The sequence below is a fragment of the Moschus berezovskii genome, chromosome 6, assembly GCF_049115385.1.
Source record: "Moschus berezovskii isolate FMDL1 chromosome 6, NW_MosBer_1.0, whole genome shotgun sequence".
Taxonomy (NCBI): Eukaryota; Metazoa; Chordata; class Mammalia; order Artiodactyla; family Moschidae; genus Moschus; species Moschus berezovskii.
This window is the reverse complement of record NC_142465.1, coordinates 95,453,485-95,470,582: the sequence shown is the minus strand read 5'-3', so window position 1 is coordinate 95,470,582 and position 17,098 is coordinate 95,453,485. Positions and strand designations below refer to the sequence as shown.

General features: G+C 40.4%; 1 protein-coding gene across 5 annotated transcripts in view; it reads left to right on the top strand.

Moving 5' to 3' along the window:
- The first annotated feature begins 552 nt into the window (after positions 1 to 552).
- Positions 553 to 17,098, top strand: part of AEBP2 (AE binding protein 2) — a 296,022-nt gene continuing 279,476 nt past the window's right edge. For 4 of the 5 annotated variants that reach the window (XR_016037669.1, XM_055394702.2, XM_055394701.2 and 1 more), the window contains exon 1: positions 554 to 1,436. Coding sequence is in view for 4 of the 5 variants with exons in the window: in XM_055394702.2 (XP_055250677.1) it covers positions 775 to 1,436 (662 nt within the window). In the remaining variant the exon portion in view is untranslated. Of the gene's footprint in view, positions 1,437 to 17,098 lie in introns of all 5 variants that reach the window. The other variant, XM_055394700.2, reaches the window with a different exon arrangement.

Genomic DNA, 17,098 nt, shown 5'->3' with positions numbered 1-17,098 from the left:
AAATGTGGATGTCAGTTTAAACATGTGGATGTACGAAGATGTACAAAATCGTTTCAGAGGGCTCAGGAGCTAAAAAGTTTGAAGATCTTGCATACAGATGTTTGCTCTCAGACTGTGACTTGGCCAGTCCTCGGGGTATTCGAACGTAGGTTAGATAAAAACCTGTGGCTCCGCGTCGCGCGTGTGGATTCAGTACCTAGCACCGAACTCCCTCGCCTCCCCTCTTAGACTGTCAGCTCTCAGGAGCCCAGGGACTTGTTCGAGTCTTGGCTCAGCGCCCGTGCGCCGGGGACGCTCCCCAAACACCCCCGGAATGAATGAGTCGATCGTGAGCCCTCGGGGCGGGGGCTGTTAGAATCCGCGCCCGGCGCTCAGCTTTCCGTTCCGCGTGTCCCGCCCGCCGCGCGGCGGGGGAAGGCGTGGGCAGGCCCCGCGGAAACTCTGAGTCCCGAAGGGTCGGGGCGGGGGCCCAGCGGGGGCGCGGCCGGGGGCGCGGGCGCCGCGGCCGAGGGGAGGTGCCGCCGCGTGCCGCCGCGCAGGCGCGCAGCCGTCTCCGCGTGCGTGCGCGCAGTGGCGCGCCTGTCCCCGCGCGGGTTCCGTAGCGCGTGTGCAGGCTGACGCAGCTCGCGGGCCCTCCTCCCGCTCTGCCGCGGCGTCGGCCGAGTTTGGGGCGTTTGGGAGGGGGGCGAAGGAGCGAGAGTCGAGAGAGGGAGGCGGCGGCGGCGGCGGCGGGGAGGCGGAGGAGCCGGAGGAGGAGGAGGAGCAGGCGCCGCCATGGCCGCCGCTCTCACCGACATGGCCGACCTGGAGGAGCTCTCCCGCCTGAGCCCTCTGCCCCCCGGCAGCCCCGGGCCGGCGGCGCGGGGACGGGCCGAGCCCCCCGAGGAGGAGGAGGACGACGACGAGGAGGAGGAGGCGGAGGCCGAGGCGGTGGCGGCGCTGCTGCTGAACGGCGGCGGGGGCGGCGGCGGAGTGGGGGGCGGCGAGGCGGAGACGATGTCGGAGCCGAGCCCCGAGAGCGCCAGCCAGGCCGGGGAGGACGAGGACGAGGAGGAGGACGACGACGACGACGAGGAGGAGGAGGACGAGAGCAGCAGCGGCGGGGCCGAGGAGGAGAGCAGCGCCGAGAGCCTGGTGGGCAGCAGCAGCGGCGGGAGCAGCAGCAGCGACGAGACGCGCTCGCTGAGCCCCGGCGCCGCCAGCAGCAGCAGCGGGGATGGGGACGGCAAGGAGGGCCTGGAGGAGCCCAAGGGACCGCGGGGCAGCCAGGGCGGCGGCGGGGGCGGCAGCAGCAGCAGCAGCGTTGTCTCCAGCGGCGGCGACGAGGGCTACGGGACCGGGGGAGGCGGAAGCAGCGCGACCTCCGGGGGCCGGCGAGGCAGCTTGGAGATGTCGTCGGATGGGGAGCCCCTGAGCCGCATGGACTCGGAGGACAGGTCAGTGCCCCGGAGCGTGCGGCCGCTTCCCTTCGTCCTCTGGCGCGCCTGGGCCCCTCCGAGGGGGACTTTCCTGCTGAGCGTCCCCCCGGTGCCCCGAGTCCTCGGCCCCTCCTCCCCCGCACCCCCCCGGCGCTCAACTCGGGAACCTCTCCCGGCCGCCGCGCCCCTCTCGCTGCGGATAGCGGCTTCCAACTCTTGCAAACCCTTTTCCCCCCAACTCTCCTTTCCCCGCCCTCTTTCCCCCTCGGCTCTGCACTGCGTTCGGACCGAAGGACTGCTCCAACTCGGAAAGCGTCCCCAAAGTAGGCCCAGAACCTCCGGCGGAGCCGAAGAGGGCCTTGATGTACACACCTCGGTACACAAGGTTAGCTTCCCCGGGCGGTGTTGGCGCAGACTTGTCAGAACTGTTAACTGACAAGTGTTTTCCAACATGGCTGGTCTCGCCTGGATGTAAGAGAACTTCCTTGTTCAGGGAGGGGGACCCCAACCATCACTTACTTTTACTTTAAAAAAAAAAAAAAAAGACTGTTCTTTTCTATTTGACTAGCGCTTCCAGAATTCCTCATGTGTGGTCATTAACCTGGTCTCCAAAATGATTTTAATAACCTCTCTTTATTTGGTTGGTGGTCGAACTGGGGAGAAAGTTCTCAAACTGTACACATCGCTGTGTGAGAGAATAATGAGTTGGTGTCGTTTAAGGTAACTTTACCGAGCCGAAGAGACTTGGAATGGTAACAAAACGCAGTCTTAAGGTACAACCAGTTAGTGTGCATTTTAAAATCTGTGTACACTAATGGTTCAGCGTGAGTCGTGATTTTAGGTGATAATATTTAAAGTCATGTTTTGGCGAGATTTCTGAAGGGATTAGTAGTAGTTTTCTAAACCTTTTTAGAAAGAATGTGGAGACTGACAAAAATGCGCTTCATTTTCTGGGGGCTTTAAGATACTCATTGTTACGGTGTGTTTCAGATGTTATCGTCATTACTTTTCGTCTCCGAAAGATTTCATATTTTAACTAATTGGTTGTTAATGTGTTTTATTTTGATAGAACCACGTCATGCGTATTGTACTGCATCTAAAATATATTAGCAATTATTTTGACCGTCTGCTAATGTTTGGATGAGCAGTAGAATTTTAACAATCGATATTGGCTTGGATTTGAAAGTTTAAGTATTCTAAAGTTCTAGGAATTCGATTGTCAACTGATAAAAATGAACACATTGGCTTATATTTAGTAGTATGAGGAATTCACAGCTCTAAATATTTTGAAAATACAGCATCAAATTCTATTTGACATTTATTGTACTAAGGAAATAACCTTGAATGGGGTAAGATAGACTGCAAACCTTGAAAAAATTGTCCTGAACTATGTAGGCAGGATAGGAAGGAGAATGCCTTTAAGAAAATTAAAAATTGGTGTGAACTGCCTAACGAACCATGTGTTATTTATCGTTTTACTGTATACGCCTTCATTGGTACCAGTAGATATTTAAAAGTTGACATTAGTTCATACAATTTAGTGTCTTCCACAGTTGTTCCTTTTACCTAGCATACACACATAAACACACATACTTACCTAGTAGCACTGCAGGATTTAAATGTGTCAGTCATTTCATTTTCACAACTCTGTTGCAAGACTTAAACAGAAGAAGCAAGTTAAGTGTCTTACTCAAAACAGTAACTATGGAATGGAAGTGGTGGAGCTGGATCTGAACAAAGGTTCTCAAGTCCCCTGCTAGTTCCACTTCACCAGACTTAGAATTATTCTCTTTAAATAAGCTACAAGCAGTACGTGCCAGGTTTTTGTTTTTTTCGTTCTTCAAATTTAATGTCTATCTACTGTGTCGTTTTAGGAGACTATGAGTCCAGTAATACTTAAGCAAGTGGAGTTTTGACGTAATTTTTATTAGATACTCACTTGAATATGTAATTCTTATCTCATTTTAGAGTTAAGGAGTAACATACTGGTGCCACAAGTCCAAATAAGGTTAAAATTTGGTAAAAAGGCATACTTGCTTTTCTGGATGCTTAAATATTAGAGACTACAAAATACTATAATCTTTTTACCATTACAGGGTGGTGAATTTATCACTTGTATGAAAAAAACCTTTATTGCTAGTGAAACTGGTTGTGATCTTGATAATATTAACTTTGAAATGCCCCCCTCCTTTCCCTTTCAGTTTCTTTTTTTTGAGAGTTATTTTAAGTTTGCAAAGATTTCATAATTCTTATAAACTGCCATGCAGATTACATCAATCTGTGGATTTTATAGATTGATTTCATGGTAGGAAGTCTTTATATTTGTAACTGATGGGAGGATATCGTGGTTTTAAAGTGCTTTTTAAAAACATGAGGCATTCCTGTTGCAAAGATTTTATTATCATTAAAATTTACTCTTTTGTTAGAATGTCTATTGAGCTTTCACATTGAAGTAAGATTATACTTTTGAGTCTATGTAACATTCTTTAGAACTTGTTGAAATATTTTAAATATTTTTAACTTTAAGTGCTTCTTTTGAAGAAAGAACTAACTGTAAAGAATTGGATATAAAGCTTGTGATGCAAGGAGTCCGTTTACAACACATAATTGAAGTGTTGTGAAAGTGATTAATTTATAAAATGATTAAGTCACATTGTACCAAAAACATTGTTTTACCCAGGAGAAAGTTATTCAAAACCAGCGTTAAGTGTACTGATATTTATTTTGGTAAGATTAGGAAACCTTAAAGTTGATATATGGCTTACTCTATATAATGGAATTTTCTTTGGGGAGAATATTTAGCCAAGTGAGGCCACTAAAAACTAGCTTTTATTTTACTTTGAATCTAAACTTAAGTACTTTTTAAAAAGTTACCACCTTTTAAGTTAATTTCGGAGCCTAAGTTGACTTTTAAATACAATTTTAGAACTAAAAATGTCTCTGAAATTTTTTTTAGTGTAAAAGTTAGTTTTGGCTATTGAATCAGATTATACATGAAAATATTTTTAGTTGCTTGTCTGTATAAGTGAATTGATAATAACAGCCTGTATTTTGTGGTTATTTGTCCTTTTTTTGTATTATGGTTTTTCCTTCCCAGCTAGAATATAAGTTATGACTTATTTTGAAAAAGCCACTTTTATCAACCTTTCTAGGTAAATTCAGATGTCAAGTGATGGGTGCATTTGTAAGGATAGAGTGATAGGGAAGGGCATTTAGTGTGAAGCTTAATGATCAGCATAGACTACAGGCCTTTACTGTTTTGAGAATTAACATTTGGATTCCCAGCCTTATGGGTTGCAAACTTTGAGGTATAATTAAGATTGTTTTGACACTGGGAGAACAGGGTTATGTTGCCTACTTTCCCAGTAGTATATGATTGGGAAGATTTTTTTCTAGTATCTAAACTTTTAAATCGGATTAATACTAGGAGGCTTCATGCTGAGGTTATCATCAAGATCTATTAAGGCTCTGTATGGTTGAGGCAATCAAATACTGATAAAAGTATTTTGCTCATATTTCATGATGGAACTGCTTTTCACTATTTACCTTTCAACTCTGAAGCAGCTGCTCATAGTCTCTCCAGAACTACTTTTAAGCTACGTTTTAGTTTTGACTTAATTTAGAGAAGAGCTGCTAACAAGTCTCAGTTTTCATTGATTATGTATTGTAATTCTCAGTTAAGGAAGGTATGGCTCTGTGCTAAAAAGTAATTAAACAACAATAAAAACTACAGCTTTCAGGATTGAACTTACATGGAAAGATTCAAGGGAACCATTTTGCTTTTAAGAAACTTTGAGGCTATTTCATTGGGTCAGTTAGGAAATCTTGTGTGTATGCTAGTTTGTTACCAAGCTTAGGTATTTACCATGTGCAGGAAGGACTCTATTGGATATGGTCAGAGATAGACAGAATGCTTCCCTCTCATCTGTCTTGTATATTGCTCTGAAACTTTTAATTATCACAAACTTTGATGCCAAACAAAGTTAGCGATTTCATACCTTGACAATTGTGTTAGCTATTTATTGCTGTCTAACTGAGTGAACTCCGGGAGTTGGTGATGGACAGGGAGGCCTGGCATGCTGTGATTCATGGGGTCGCAAAGAGTCGGACACGATTGAGCGACTGAACTGAACTGAACAAATATGCTCCAGATTTAGCAACTTAAACATTTATTATCGCAGGTGGTTTATAAAAGTCAAGAATGGAGCTACTTAGCTGGGTGGTTCTGTCAGTCTCCTATTGCAGCAAAAGTGTTGGCCATCTCTGCAGTCATCTGAAGGTTTGACTGGGGCTGGAAACCATCTCACTTACATAGCTTTTGACAGGAAGCCTCAGTTACTCACAAGTCAGTATCTCTGTAAGGCTACGTGTGTGTTCTTAGAATCTAGCAACTAGTTTCCTCAGAGCAAGTCTTCTGAGAGAAAGAGAGCCAAGGATTTTATTACCTAAATGTACCTGCTTACATTTTCTTCATACATCTTCACTTAGCGGATAACATTTTCCCCACTTTCCTTTTTATTCATATTATGATACAAAATAATTGCTTCAAATTTCTGTTGATGGAGACAGCCTTTCAAAACCCATCAAAATACCATGACAAATTCTTTCCAGGTCTTTTAAAACTTGATACTAATTTCTTCTTCCTTTTAGTTAAAAGAAAATATGGTCTTCCTTTTAATTAAAAGAAAATATGGTATTGCATTTAGTACCATATTTGTATTTCTTCTTTGCTTTTTCCTCCCAGTTTGTGGCTCTATTCTATATAGATGGAAGGATGTAGAATATTGCAACATGAAGAGCCTGTAATAAGAGTCAAAGGATAAGATTCAAATCTTAGTATTGCTAACATCTTTGACCCTTAATTTCTTAACTGTAAGACCAGGTTAGGTTTTCCCATGAAGGTGTTTATTAAGGTTTACATGAATTTCTGTTAAGGAGGCCTGTCAACTGTTCTGAAGAAGACCTCTTATTTGGATGCTTTGCTTCATCCTTTTTGTTGTAACATGGTAGTTTTGAGAGCAGGGAGAGTTTAACTCATTTCCAGCTTCATAGTATCTAACAATACGTGCTTACGGTGTGTACTCAGTTATTAGAATTAAACTGAAATACCAGCAGTAGAATTTGTATAAGGAAGACTATAAAATGAGGGCCAGGAATTGATGCCTTTGGTTGGATTATTGTATTTGGTATAGGGATTTAAGGCCAACTTTTCTCTGGGGGCATACTCTAGTAAGGTCAGTGAGAGATTGAATGGAAAATTTTATGTGGATGTTTCTCTGAGAAGATGTCAGTAGTTTTTATCAGTCTCAGAAGTGTCTGGTCTAAGCTAAGAATTGTCAGTTTAGAGGCAATCCAAAGGTGCCTAATAAATACTTTTTAAATGATTGGAAACTGTAAATTTCTGTAAAGAGCATATTTACAAAATAAGTTGATAGAAAAATCCAAAATGGATAGGCACTTGGGGCTTTTTTGTTTTTATTTTAACCACTGTTTAGAAGCATTTACAGTAGAAAAATGTCCAACATATTATCAAAGGCAAATGGGAAATTTGAAGTTAATGAGACAAGGAGAGCGAGAGAAGTGATTAAGAGTACACTATGAGTCAGAACGCTTGGATTTGAATTCTGGCCGTCACTGAAGCTGGGTGACCGTGGGACAGTCATTTAGGTTATTTAATATCCTAATACTACTTCAGGTTTTTTATCTGCAGAAGAGGGACATTAATAGTTCCTTTCCTGTAAGGTGGTTGTGGGGATTACATGTGCAGTATCTGGCACACACTTTACTAAACATTTATTACGTGATAGGTAGGTATTTAGTCCACAGATGTATGCAGAAGCCCCAGTATATGGGTACTATTCTAGGTGTTGGGTACACACGGCAGTGACTGAAACAAAGCACTTGACCTCACGGGCGGAGGGGCAGACTGTGCATTTGAGCCAGTTGTAGCTAAGCTAACATTGGTCTCTTGTTGAAGCAGTTTAAGATCTGAAATGCCAAAAAGTACTATGCTGTTTAGTTGATCAGTTGTGTCCGACTGTTTGCAACTCCGTGGAATATAGCTCACCAGGCTCCTCTCTCCATAGGATTTTCCAGGCAAGTGGGTTGCCATTTCCTTCTCCAGGGATCTTTCCCAGCCAGGGGTCAAACCCGCATCTAAGGAGGATTTTTTTTTTTTTTTAAATCACTGAGCCACCTAGGAAGCCACACCTAATTATGTGCAGTGCTCAGTTGTGTCAGACTTTTTGCATCCCTATGGCTCCTCTCTCCTTGGAATATTTCAGGCAAGAATACTGGAGTGGGTTGCCATTTCCTCCTCCAGGAGATCTTGCTGACCCAGGGATGGAACTTGTGTCTTTTCTTGCATTGGCAGGTGCGTTCTTTATCATTGAGCCACCTGGAAAGCCCGCAAAAGTACTAAACAAGCTGCTAAATATGTGGCATGTTATCTGTAAATGAATGCTTCAGAAACTTGCAAAAGGACATGTCATATCAAAAGATTTTATTACAAAACCTGCATCTTAATCATTTAATATATATGGTTGACCTAAAAGGCTTCTTAATGCTTTTCATTTTTAATAGTTTTTAATACGTAACACTGCTAATCTATTACTGAAGGATTTTGGGATGTTTTCTAGTAATGGTAATGGGTTTACAATTAATTTTTCCACAGGTTGAGTTCATTTTTGTGACTGATAGTATACATTTGTGGAAATAATAATGACATTGACCTTAGAACTAACTGAACAGTTTTGGGCATTGATAGGAGATCAGGTGGATGTTTGAATGTTTAAAAAAATCTTTGTTGAGCATTGACTGATGGTTGGCTTTGAACCCTGTTTAGTGGTAAGAAATATTCCTGTGTTGTCTTCCCATTTGGTTAGTTTTTAAGGAGACTAAAAAGACGATGCCATCATTTTCTAGTTTTTCTGTAAATTGTTTGTGACCCAGTATATTAAAGTTCAAGCTGTAGAGGACTTCCTTGGTGGTACAGTGGTTAAGAATCTGCCTGCCAGTGCAGGGGACGCAGGTTTAATACCTGGTCTGGGAAGATACCACATGTTGCAGAGCAACTAAACCCATTCACCACAAGGAAGAGTAGCTTCCGCTTGCTGCAACTAGAGAAAGCCCTTGCGCAGCAACAGAGACCCAGGGCAACCAAAAATAAATCAATAAAATGGTGATATTTAAAAGAAAAAAGCCAGAGCTGTAGAGTATTATAGTCAATAACTAAAGTTATGATGGGAGAAACAGACTGGATTTTAGGGTTAGTTGAGTGATGAAAAGAAAATTTCTAGAAAGCTTAAATGAAACATAGGAAGGAAAGAGCCTAGCATATTCAGGAAACTTCCTGCCGAGACAAGAGGTTCCACATTGAATACTGGGAAATAATTAATGGGAAAAGTGGCCTTTTCTGCCATCACAGGTGTGGCCATCTTTCTCACTGTAGGTTGGTGAATTGGTTTCTTTGGCTCTCCCTGACTTCTGTTTTTGTAACTCCTACTCATGATCAGGTTTTACCTTGAACATTTTCTCAAGCAGCCTCTCCCTGATTCTTTGTTAGATACATAGTGGTAGCACTTCAAGTTCTGCATTGCCCTTATCACAGTTTGAGTGATGATTTACTGCTCATTGCTCTTGGGAGAATGTGTGCTCCTTGAGAATGGGAAACACGTCTGTTTTGATCATTGCTCTTATCTGCATTGCCTGACACAGTGCTTAACGCTTATTTTAGGTATTTTAAAATGTATTTTGAACGAATGATGAAACTTTGTGTTACGTGAAAATTAATCACACGTGGCAAAGATAGAGAAAGAAAGCTTGGGAACTGGGAGACCAATTAGGAGGTAGAAGGAATAGTACAGGTGTGAAGTGAAGAGAATTTAAGCGGGGGTCAAGTTGGGGAAAAGTCACACTTGGGAAACTGAATTAAAGGAAAGAAAAGCTAATCTCTGGAGTGATGAATAAGAGAAATAGTATTACTATTTCTGAGTAAAAAGTTTTCCTTGAGGATTTTATTGGAACAATACCTTACTATATTTTTGTAGACACGTCTCACTGAAACAATGAAAGGAACATTGGGTAGTGAAAGAACTTGAACCTGTAAATCAGAAAGCCTTGGTCTTACAATTTATTTTCTCAAAAGTTTTTTTCTTACCTTTCAAAATAGGAGACATATCTTAGTGTTATGATTAAGTGAGATGGAATATGTAAAGGGCCTAGGGCTGTGACTAATTCATATTGTCATTTATCCTCCCATTTCTCATGTGTAAAATGTGGAAAGAATACTCTAATGAGAATAATCAGTATTGTATCTCTGACGTTACTAGAGACTGCCTGCAGGAAATCTGGCAGTTGATTTCATTTCTCTGAACTTCAGTTTGACTCTTTCTTGGAAGTGAGGGTTTTGGACTAAACAATAAAAAGTGGTTTGGAACTCAGATATGATTTGGCAAGTGCTCTAAATGGAAGTCAGGAGAAATATAGTAACTCCTGTCTTGATTAGGTCTTACCTTGAGCAATTTCTCAGGCAAACTATCCCCCATACTTTGTTAGACTCATTGTCCATTTCACATTCTGCATTAGCCCTATCACAATTGGAGTAATTATTTACTGTTCATCTCTTGTTAGAATGTGTACTCACTGAGAATAGGAAACTGTTAATATATCCTCTCTGTGTCTGTATTTCCTGTCCTTTAGAGAAACCCAGAATATTGTAGGTTGTGTCTTTGCTATATCCAAGATCTCAAAGATACTTCAGGTTCTTCTGGGTTCAAAAGTCACCATAATTCTAATTCATATTTATGGTGTTGTTTTGAAGTATCCATTTGTGTTTGTCTTCTGTAGGCTATAATATTTTAAAATCAGGTCCTATTTATCTTTATACTTCCAGCACTTAACTATACTATGCTCACATGTTACATTCTCTGTGTAAACTAACTCATTAATTGGTTGAATTCAGCTGATTGTGGATGATGTTTAATCACTAAGTCATTTCCGACTCTGTGACCCCGTGGACTGTAGCCTGCCAGGTTCCTTTGTCCACAGGGTTTTCTAGGCAAGAATACTGGAGTGGGTTTCCATTTCCTTCTTAAAGGGATCTTCCCCACCCAGGGATCGAACCTGCGTCTCTAAAGGTGGATTCTTTACTGCTGAGCCAGCAGGGAATCCCAGCTGTGGGTATACATATTTCTTCTTTCTCTCTGTCATTTGTGTGGCTGCAGGAAACAAGGAGAAGAACCATTCTGTGCCTTATGTCTTCCCCCAGTTCTTTTAATCAAGTCAGTTAAGTCACTCAGTCATGTTCGACTCTTTGTGACCCCATGGACTTCAGCACTCATGCCAGACTTCCCTGTCCATCAGCAACTCCTAGAGCTTGCTCATACTCATGTCCATCGGGTCAGTGATCCATCCAACCATCACATCCTCTTGTTGTCCCCTTCTCCTTCTGTCTGCAATCTTTCCCAGCATCAGGTTCTTTCCCAAAGAGTTAGCTCTTTGCATCAGGTGGCCAAAGTATTGGAGTTTCATCATCAGTCCTTCCAATGAATATTCAGTTCCTTTTAATAGCATAAGCGGAAATAGTATTTGAAAAAAGTTGTGATTATTTGAATAGTTTTTAAAAAAGCAAGATTCCCAAACTTATATTTTGCTTCTCAGGAGAAAAAAATAGATCAACACACTGTTTTAGAAGAAAACCACTATTGATTGTCTAGTTTGCTTAAGAATCTGAATCTTGAGCTTATTGATAGGGTTTAATGAAGTTCACTGCATCCACATAGCTCACTGAAGCTATGATTAAGTTCATAGCTTCCCTGGTGGCTCAGATGGTAAAGCGTCTGCCTGCAATGCGGGAGACCTGAGTTCAGTCCCTTGGTCGGGAAGATCCCCTGGAGAAGGAAATGGCATCCCACTCCAGTACTCTTGCATGGAAAAATCCGTGGACCAAGGAGCCTGGTAGGCTACAGTCCATGTGGTCACAAAGAGTTGGACATGACTGAGCGACTTCACTTTCTTTCTTTCATAACTGCATCCACATAACCAGTGAGGTGAGAAAGTACACACAGCCCCTGGAGAAGGCTGGCGGTCCTGGCTCTGGGTGGGGTCTTAGCTGTTATACTTACTGCCTGTAGGACTGTCTTAACAGCTTTGACCAGGGAAGCTTAACTATAAAATTTAGTGGCTGTTTTAATATTCATCCTGTCTTTTTTGCAAAGAGTGTCTTCTGTGTTTGAGCTCATTTACATTTCTGGGCTTTAGTCTCTATTTGTAATTGTATAGTTAGACTTTGTAACCTGGATTCCTTATAAGAGTATGAAATACAGGAGTTACTTTTTTTTCAGGAGTTACTTTTTTTGAAGTATTGTAGTTCAGTTTTTGGGGGGATAGAGTCTTTACTGTCGTTTTTTCTTTAATTGTAACACTTTTCAAAGTCCTTGACTTGTTTTCTGGTTTTGATTTATATTTCGAGTTTCTAGAAAAAGTATTAAACCAATTAGAGAAAACAAAGATTCTAGATGGGTATTAGTACTTCTTAGTAAATACACTTACTAGTTCATGCCTTTCTTTTCTTTTTTTTAACGTTTCCCTTTTATGTCTTTATTTATTTATTGATGCCTGTGCTGGGTTTTCGTTGCTGTGCTGGCTTGTCTCTAGTTGAGGCGGGCAGTGGCTACTCTGTAGTTGTGGTGCAGGGCTTCTCATTGCAGTGGTTTCAGTAGTTGTGGCACATGGGGTCGGTAGTTGCAGCACTAGTTGCACTAGTTGCAGCGTTAGAGCACTAGGCTCAGTTGTGTGTTGCAGGGGCTTAGCTGCTCCATGTGTGATCTTCCCTGTCCAGGGATCAAACCCATGCCTCCTGCTTTGGCCAGTAGATTGTTTATTACTCAGCCACCAGGGAAGCCCACTAACTAGTTCATTTCTAAGGTATAGAGTGTTTGTCATTGCTTTTTGTAAATACTTGTTAAAGTACTGAGGGTGGGATGAATGAGCACTAGACTTTTTAGTGATTTAAATTGCTGTTAGCAGTCATTCAGACATGTCTTTTGAGGTGTTGAACTCTACTGTAGTTGTTCTTAGGCTGGTAAAATCTGATCTGATAAAATCATTTTCATGATTCAACACTAACTTAAACACAAAATGAATATGTGATTGCTTCTGTATAAAATGAGTATTGTTTTTCATAGCAGATTTTTAAATATATCATTGTGTATAGACATTTTTTGGGAAACCTTTTTAAGAAGGGGAAAGATAACTCTTAGTGTAATTTTATTGAAGTAGAAATGTTTCTAGTATTACAGTTTTTCTGAAAATAATTGCTTGCTGATGTCTTAAGCTGGATGAAAAATGTGGGTGGAGTAATCTTAAAGGGCAATAGTCTAGAGATGAGAAACAGTTGAAAATAATGTGCACAGTGCATGGTAGTGATACAAGATGTAATGTCTTGTTTTCCATGAACTGTATTTCATCATCATTGCATAAAGTCCCTCTTGGCCAATTTGGTGAATACTGCTGGATCTTGGGGGAAAATCTTTTGTCTTTATTCAGAGAAATAATTGTGGGGATAGAGAGTAGTCTTTTTCTTGATTAGAAAAATCCTTTTAGCTTTTTAAATTACAGTGATAATAGCTTGTAATTACAGTAATAATAGTAATAATAATATCTTGGTGTTGGCCAATGATTTTGTGTGCCTCTAATTAATTTTTATGATTATCTCAGTGTGACAAAGCCATATATTTTACTTGCCTTAAAACGCCTACTTAAATTTGTCACTAAAATGTGAGCATTTCCCGTGTGCAAGGCACCAGCTAGGTTTAGGAGTTCAACCTGAATAAGAGGTTTATAGGTGACTGACTCATCGTATACAAATCAACCAGATCTTCCATCTTAGATGAGTAGGAAAGACCTTAGGGAAGTTTGACCTGAGCATTCATGGGGTTGCAAAGAGTCGGACGACTGAGCGACTGAAGTGAACTGAACTGAAAATAAACGAGGCACTTACCTTTACTTTTTTCCCCCTAATTGCTTCTGATTTTAAAGCTCTGAAAGCCTACAGGACCATGGCAGTTTGGAAGGCAAAATCAAGCAGTCTTAGAGAAATTAGATGTGGTCTAAATTCCTTAATTCTGATTAAGACTAATCTCAAAACTTACTGTTTGTTTTTTATATGTGAAAACTAAAGTGACCGCTTCCTTGTCCCTGGAGCAAGTATTTTGGAGTTGAATTTTACACTGATATTGTTAGGTTCATGATCTGGTTCCGTGGGCTACAATCTAAATTTGGGACAAGTTCTGTGAGAGAATAGTGTTGCTTTCTATGACTGACCTTGAGTTATTTTTTTATGAAACTAATTGACTTGTAGAAATCAAATTTAATACATCATCTTGTTAGTAAAACCATCTGTTCAAATGAGGCAAATCACATGTAGATGCTAAATATCTTCTCTCTGTATGTATGCACTGTAGATAAAAAAGCAAGGAAATAGTTTCCTATGGGTCCACACCAGCTGAAACTGTGTCACCTTATCTTGATGTGTAATATAGGCAGTGTTTCAGTATTTCTGAAATCAGTGATTGACACATTTGTCCTTCATATAAATGTGACAGATTGTTTGGCATTAGTGCTTGGACAAGTCACATAATTTTTGTGTCTCTTTTACCTGCTCAGTCTTTTTGCTCAGCCTCTTTTATGTGTAAGATGAGGCTACTCATACTTGAATATTAGTAAATAGTGATTACCTCATGTGGTTGTTGTAAGCATTAAATGAGTTAATACACATTAGGCATTGTTGCAGTTACTAGGGCTGCATAACAAGCAACTCCAGCATTTAGTGGTTTTAAAACATTATTTTGCTTACAAATCTCCTGTCTGAGCAGGGCTTGACATGATTAGATCATTCCTGCTCTGCTTGGTGTCAGCTTGGGGCAGCATAGAGTCTGGGGACACCAGTCACCAGAAAGCTCGCTCACAAAGCTGTCCCATATGTGGGGCCTGGACCGAGAAGACTCAACAGCTGGAGCTGGAACAGCCAGGGCTCTGGCATCTCTAGCCCTGTGTACTTTCTTCCTGGGATCTCTGTAGCATAGTGGCTTCAGGAGAGCCAGGTTTGTCTACTGTTTGAGTGAGTGTGGTTCAGGGCTCCCACGCTGTGTCCCAAGAGCTAGATTGCCTTTGATGACCCAGCCTAGGAAGTTCTGCAGTGTCACGTCTACAAGAGTGTTCGGCTTGCTGAGATTCAGAGGAGGTAGGCTAGACACCCCACCCCTCAGTGCCCCATCTCTTGATGCCGTGTTGTAAGAAGAGGATGTTGGAAGGTGTGAGCATGGGGTGGACATCTTTGGAAAATTCAGTCTGACACAAGTGCATAGAACAACGCAGGGCACGCAGCAGACAGTGCAGGGCATATAGTAGTACTTGTTTACTGTTGTGATAAAGAGTGGGAAGTGTAGAACCTTACTTTTGTGAGACAAATTTTGATATAGTAAGTTTCATAATCTCCTTTTTTCTTAGGATAAAGTCATAAAATGTAATAGGCAGGCAGTTCATAGTTTTCTTGAAGTACCTATTTTAACTGGTTCAGTTTTAGCTTTTAATTTCTGTCAATTCCTGGAATAAAGAACATGGCACAAAATGAGAGTCTCTTCCAACAAAAGGAGGTGAGGAGTGGTGTTAATAACTGAAGTAAATATGTGTAATATCCTAAAGTTGTGTAATATCAGGCATGCAACTTCAGACTTCAAAAATACAGGATTGTCATTGATTGACCAGCAGCTGGAACAGTTTGACATCAAAAGGACTTACCATCTCCTCCACATATGCCTTAGTTTGCCTAAAATAGAAAATATGGTCTTTGTTTTAATTAAGTAAATTAAGTACAATCGATATATTTGGATTAAAAATAAAAGATTATCTTAAATATTTTGTACTGTTTTGAATTTTAATTTCTAATAATTTGATTACAGGTATGGGGAGACAGTAATCTTCGTAGTAGTGAGTTGCAGTTTTATTATGAAAGGAGCATCATCTTTTAACCAAATAATAGTTTACCTTGTTATATGATTGGATAAGGAATTCCCTGTGTGTAGTTATGTTTACCTACAATTTGATAAGTACTTTGAAAGCTAATTTCTATCCAAAGTTTATTACCAGTAACAAAATTAAACAAAGTTTATAATTTTTGTCCCTGTTTAAGTGTTCCTTAGAGTAATAGAATTTTTGTCTACCTCATCGCTTTCTTCAGTCCATGTAGGGAACAATATTTCATTCTTAAAAAATTACATTTATAGAATAAAAGTTAATTACAGAATATTTTTTTTGTAATAATTCAGATACAATCAATGAGCTGAAGACATCCTAAAGATTATGTATTTTCACTTACAGAACAAAAATAAAACAGCCTTGATCCTTAGAGATTAAGGGGGTTCTTTTATGTAACTTCCAAATCTTGAAGAAAGTGGCTAGATGCCTTGATCATCTGTTTTCCTCCTCCATTTTTTAAAGTTTGTGACACTCGATCTGTATATAATAGAACTCAGTGGTTTTTAACCTTTTAATATAAAAGTTAGTAGTTTGACAGTTTTGAGGTCTGTTGTTAATCGATTTTTATTTGGAACCCCAATGCATAAGATATATTAAAATGGTGTTTTGTTACTATTTTTTTGTAAGCTCAAAAATTTAACAATTTGTCAAGTCAATTAAAACAGGAAAGCTTTTTGAGATGAACTTAAATTTCATGTGAGGTTTGTGGGTGATACAAGTTTATGTCAGTTTTTAGCATCCAGTTTTTTTCTTACTCTGTTTTGGCTGCATAGCTGTGAAAATGTGACTTGTGGACAAGGTCACTTTGTCTTTAGCCTGCATTTACACTTTAATTCTTCTGGCAGAGAGCTGTGAAAGGGAATTGCCAGTAGGGAAATCTTGTTTGGAAGACGCCATTAGTTAGTGGTTGGTCTTAATAGTGTCTAGTTAATATCACAAATACAACAGTGATCAGAATCTTAAATTTAAACAATAAAAAATATTGTTTTATGACAGCTCTTTGATTTGTTACCAGCCACCTGGCTAGTCCTCTAGCAGAAGAGAGCATTCAGCAAGTAATTGAGTCTTGGGGAGACATTTAATTGGGTAAAGCATAAAGTGTGTGATTCACAGACCTAACTTTTTATCAGAGTGGACAAGTGGAGGCCTAAGTTAGGGTTGGTGAAGCGCCAGTGCAGACCTGCAGCTTTGCCAATCAATGTTACAGGAAGTTCTGAAATTCCTGTATTTTAGTTTTTTGATAACAAGAATAAAATACATTTGATTTCATGTTATACACTTACATATCATGTTATACATTTGATATATATATCAAGTGTGTATGTATATATATATATATATATATACACATGACCATAATGATACCTCATCCTCAACCCTCTTGTAAAGTTACACATTTTAGTAGCCTAGAAAGAGGAGAAGGACCCAGATTTAATAAGGAAAGTTCATACCCCAGATGAGTTTCCTCACAGATAACTGGAAAGAAGACTGCAGATAAGACTGCCCCCATCCATGTGACCTCAAACTGAATTTCAGATTCAGCAGTTAACCCTAGAATAAAATCAGGATATTCCAGGTCAGAAACATACTTTCCAGGCTATTTCAGAGAGACCTTTAAACTTTGCTTTAAATACAGTCTGGAT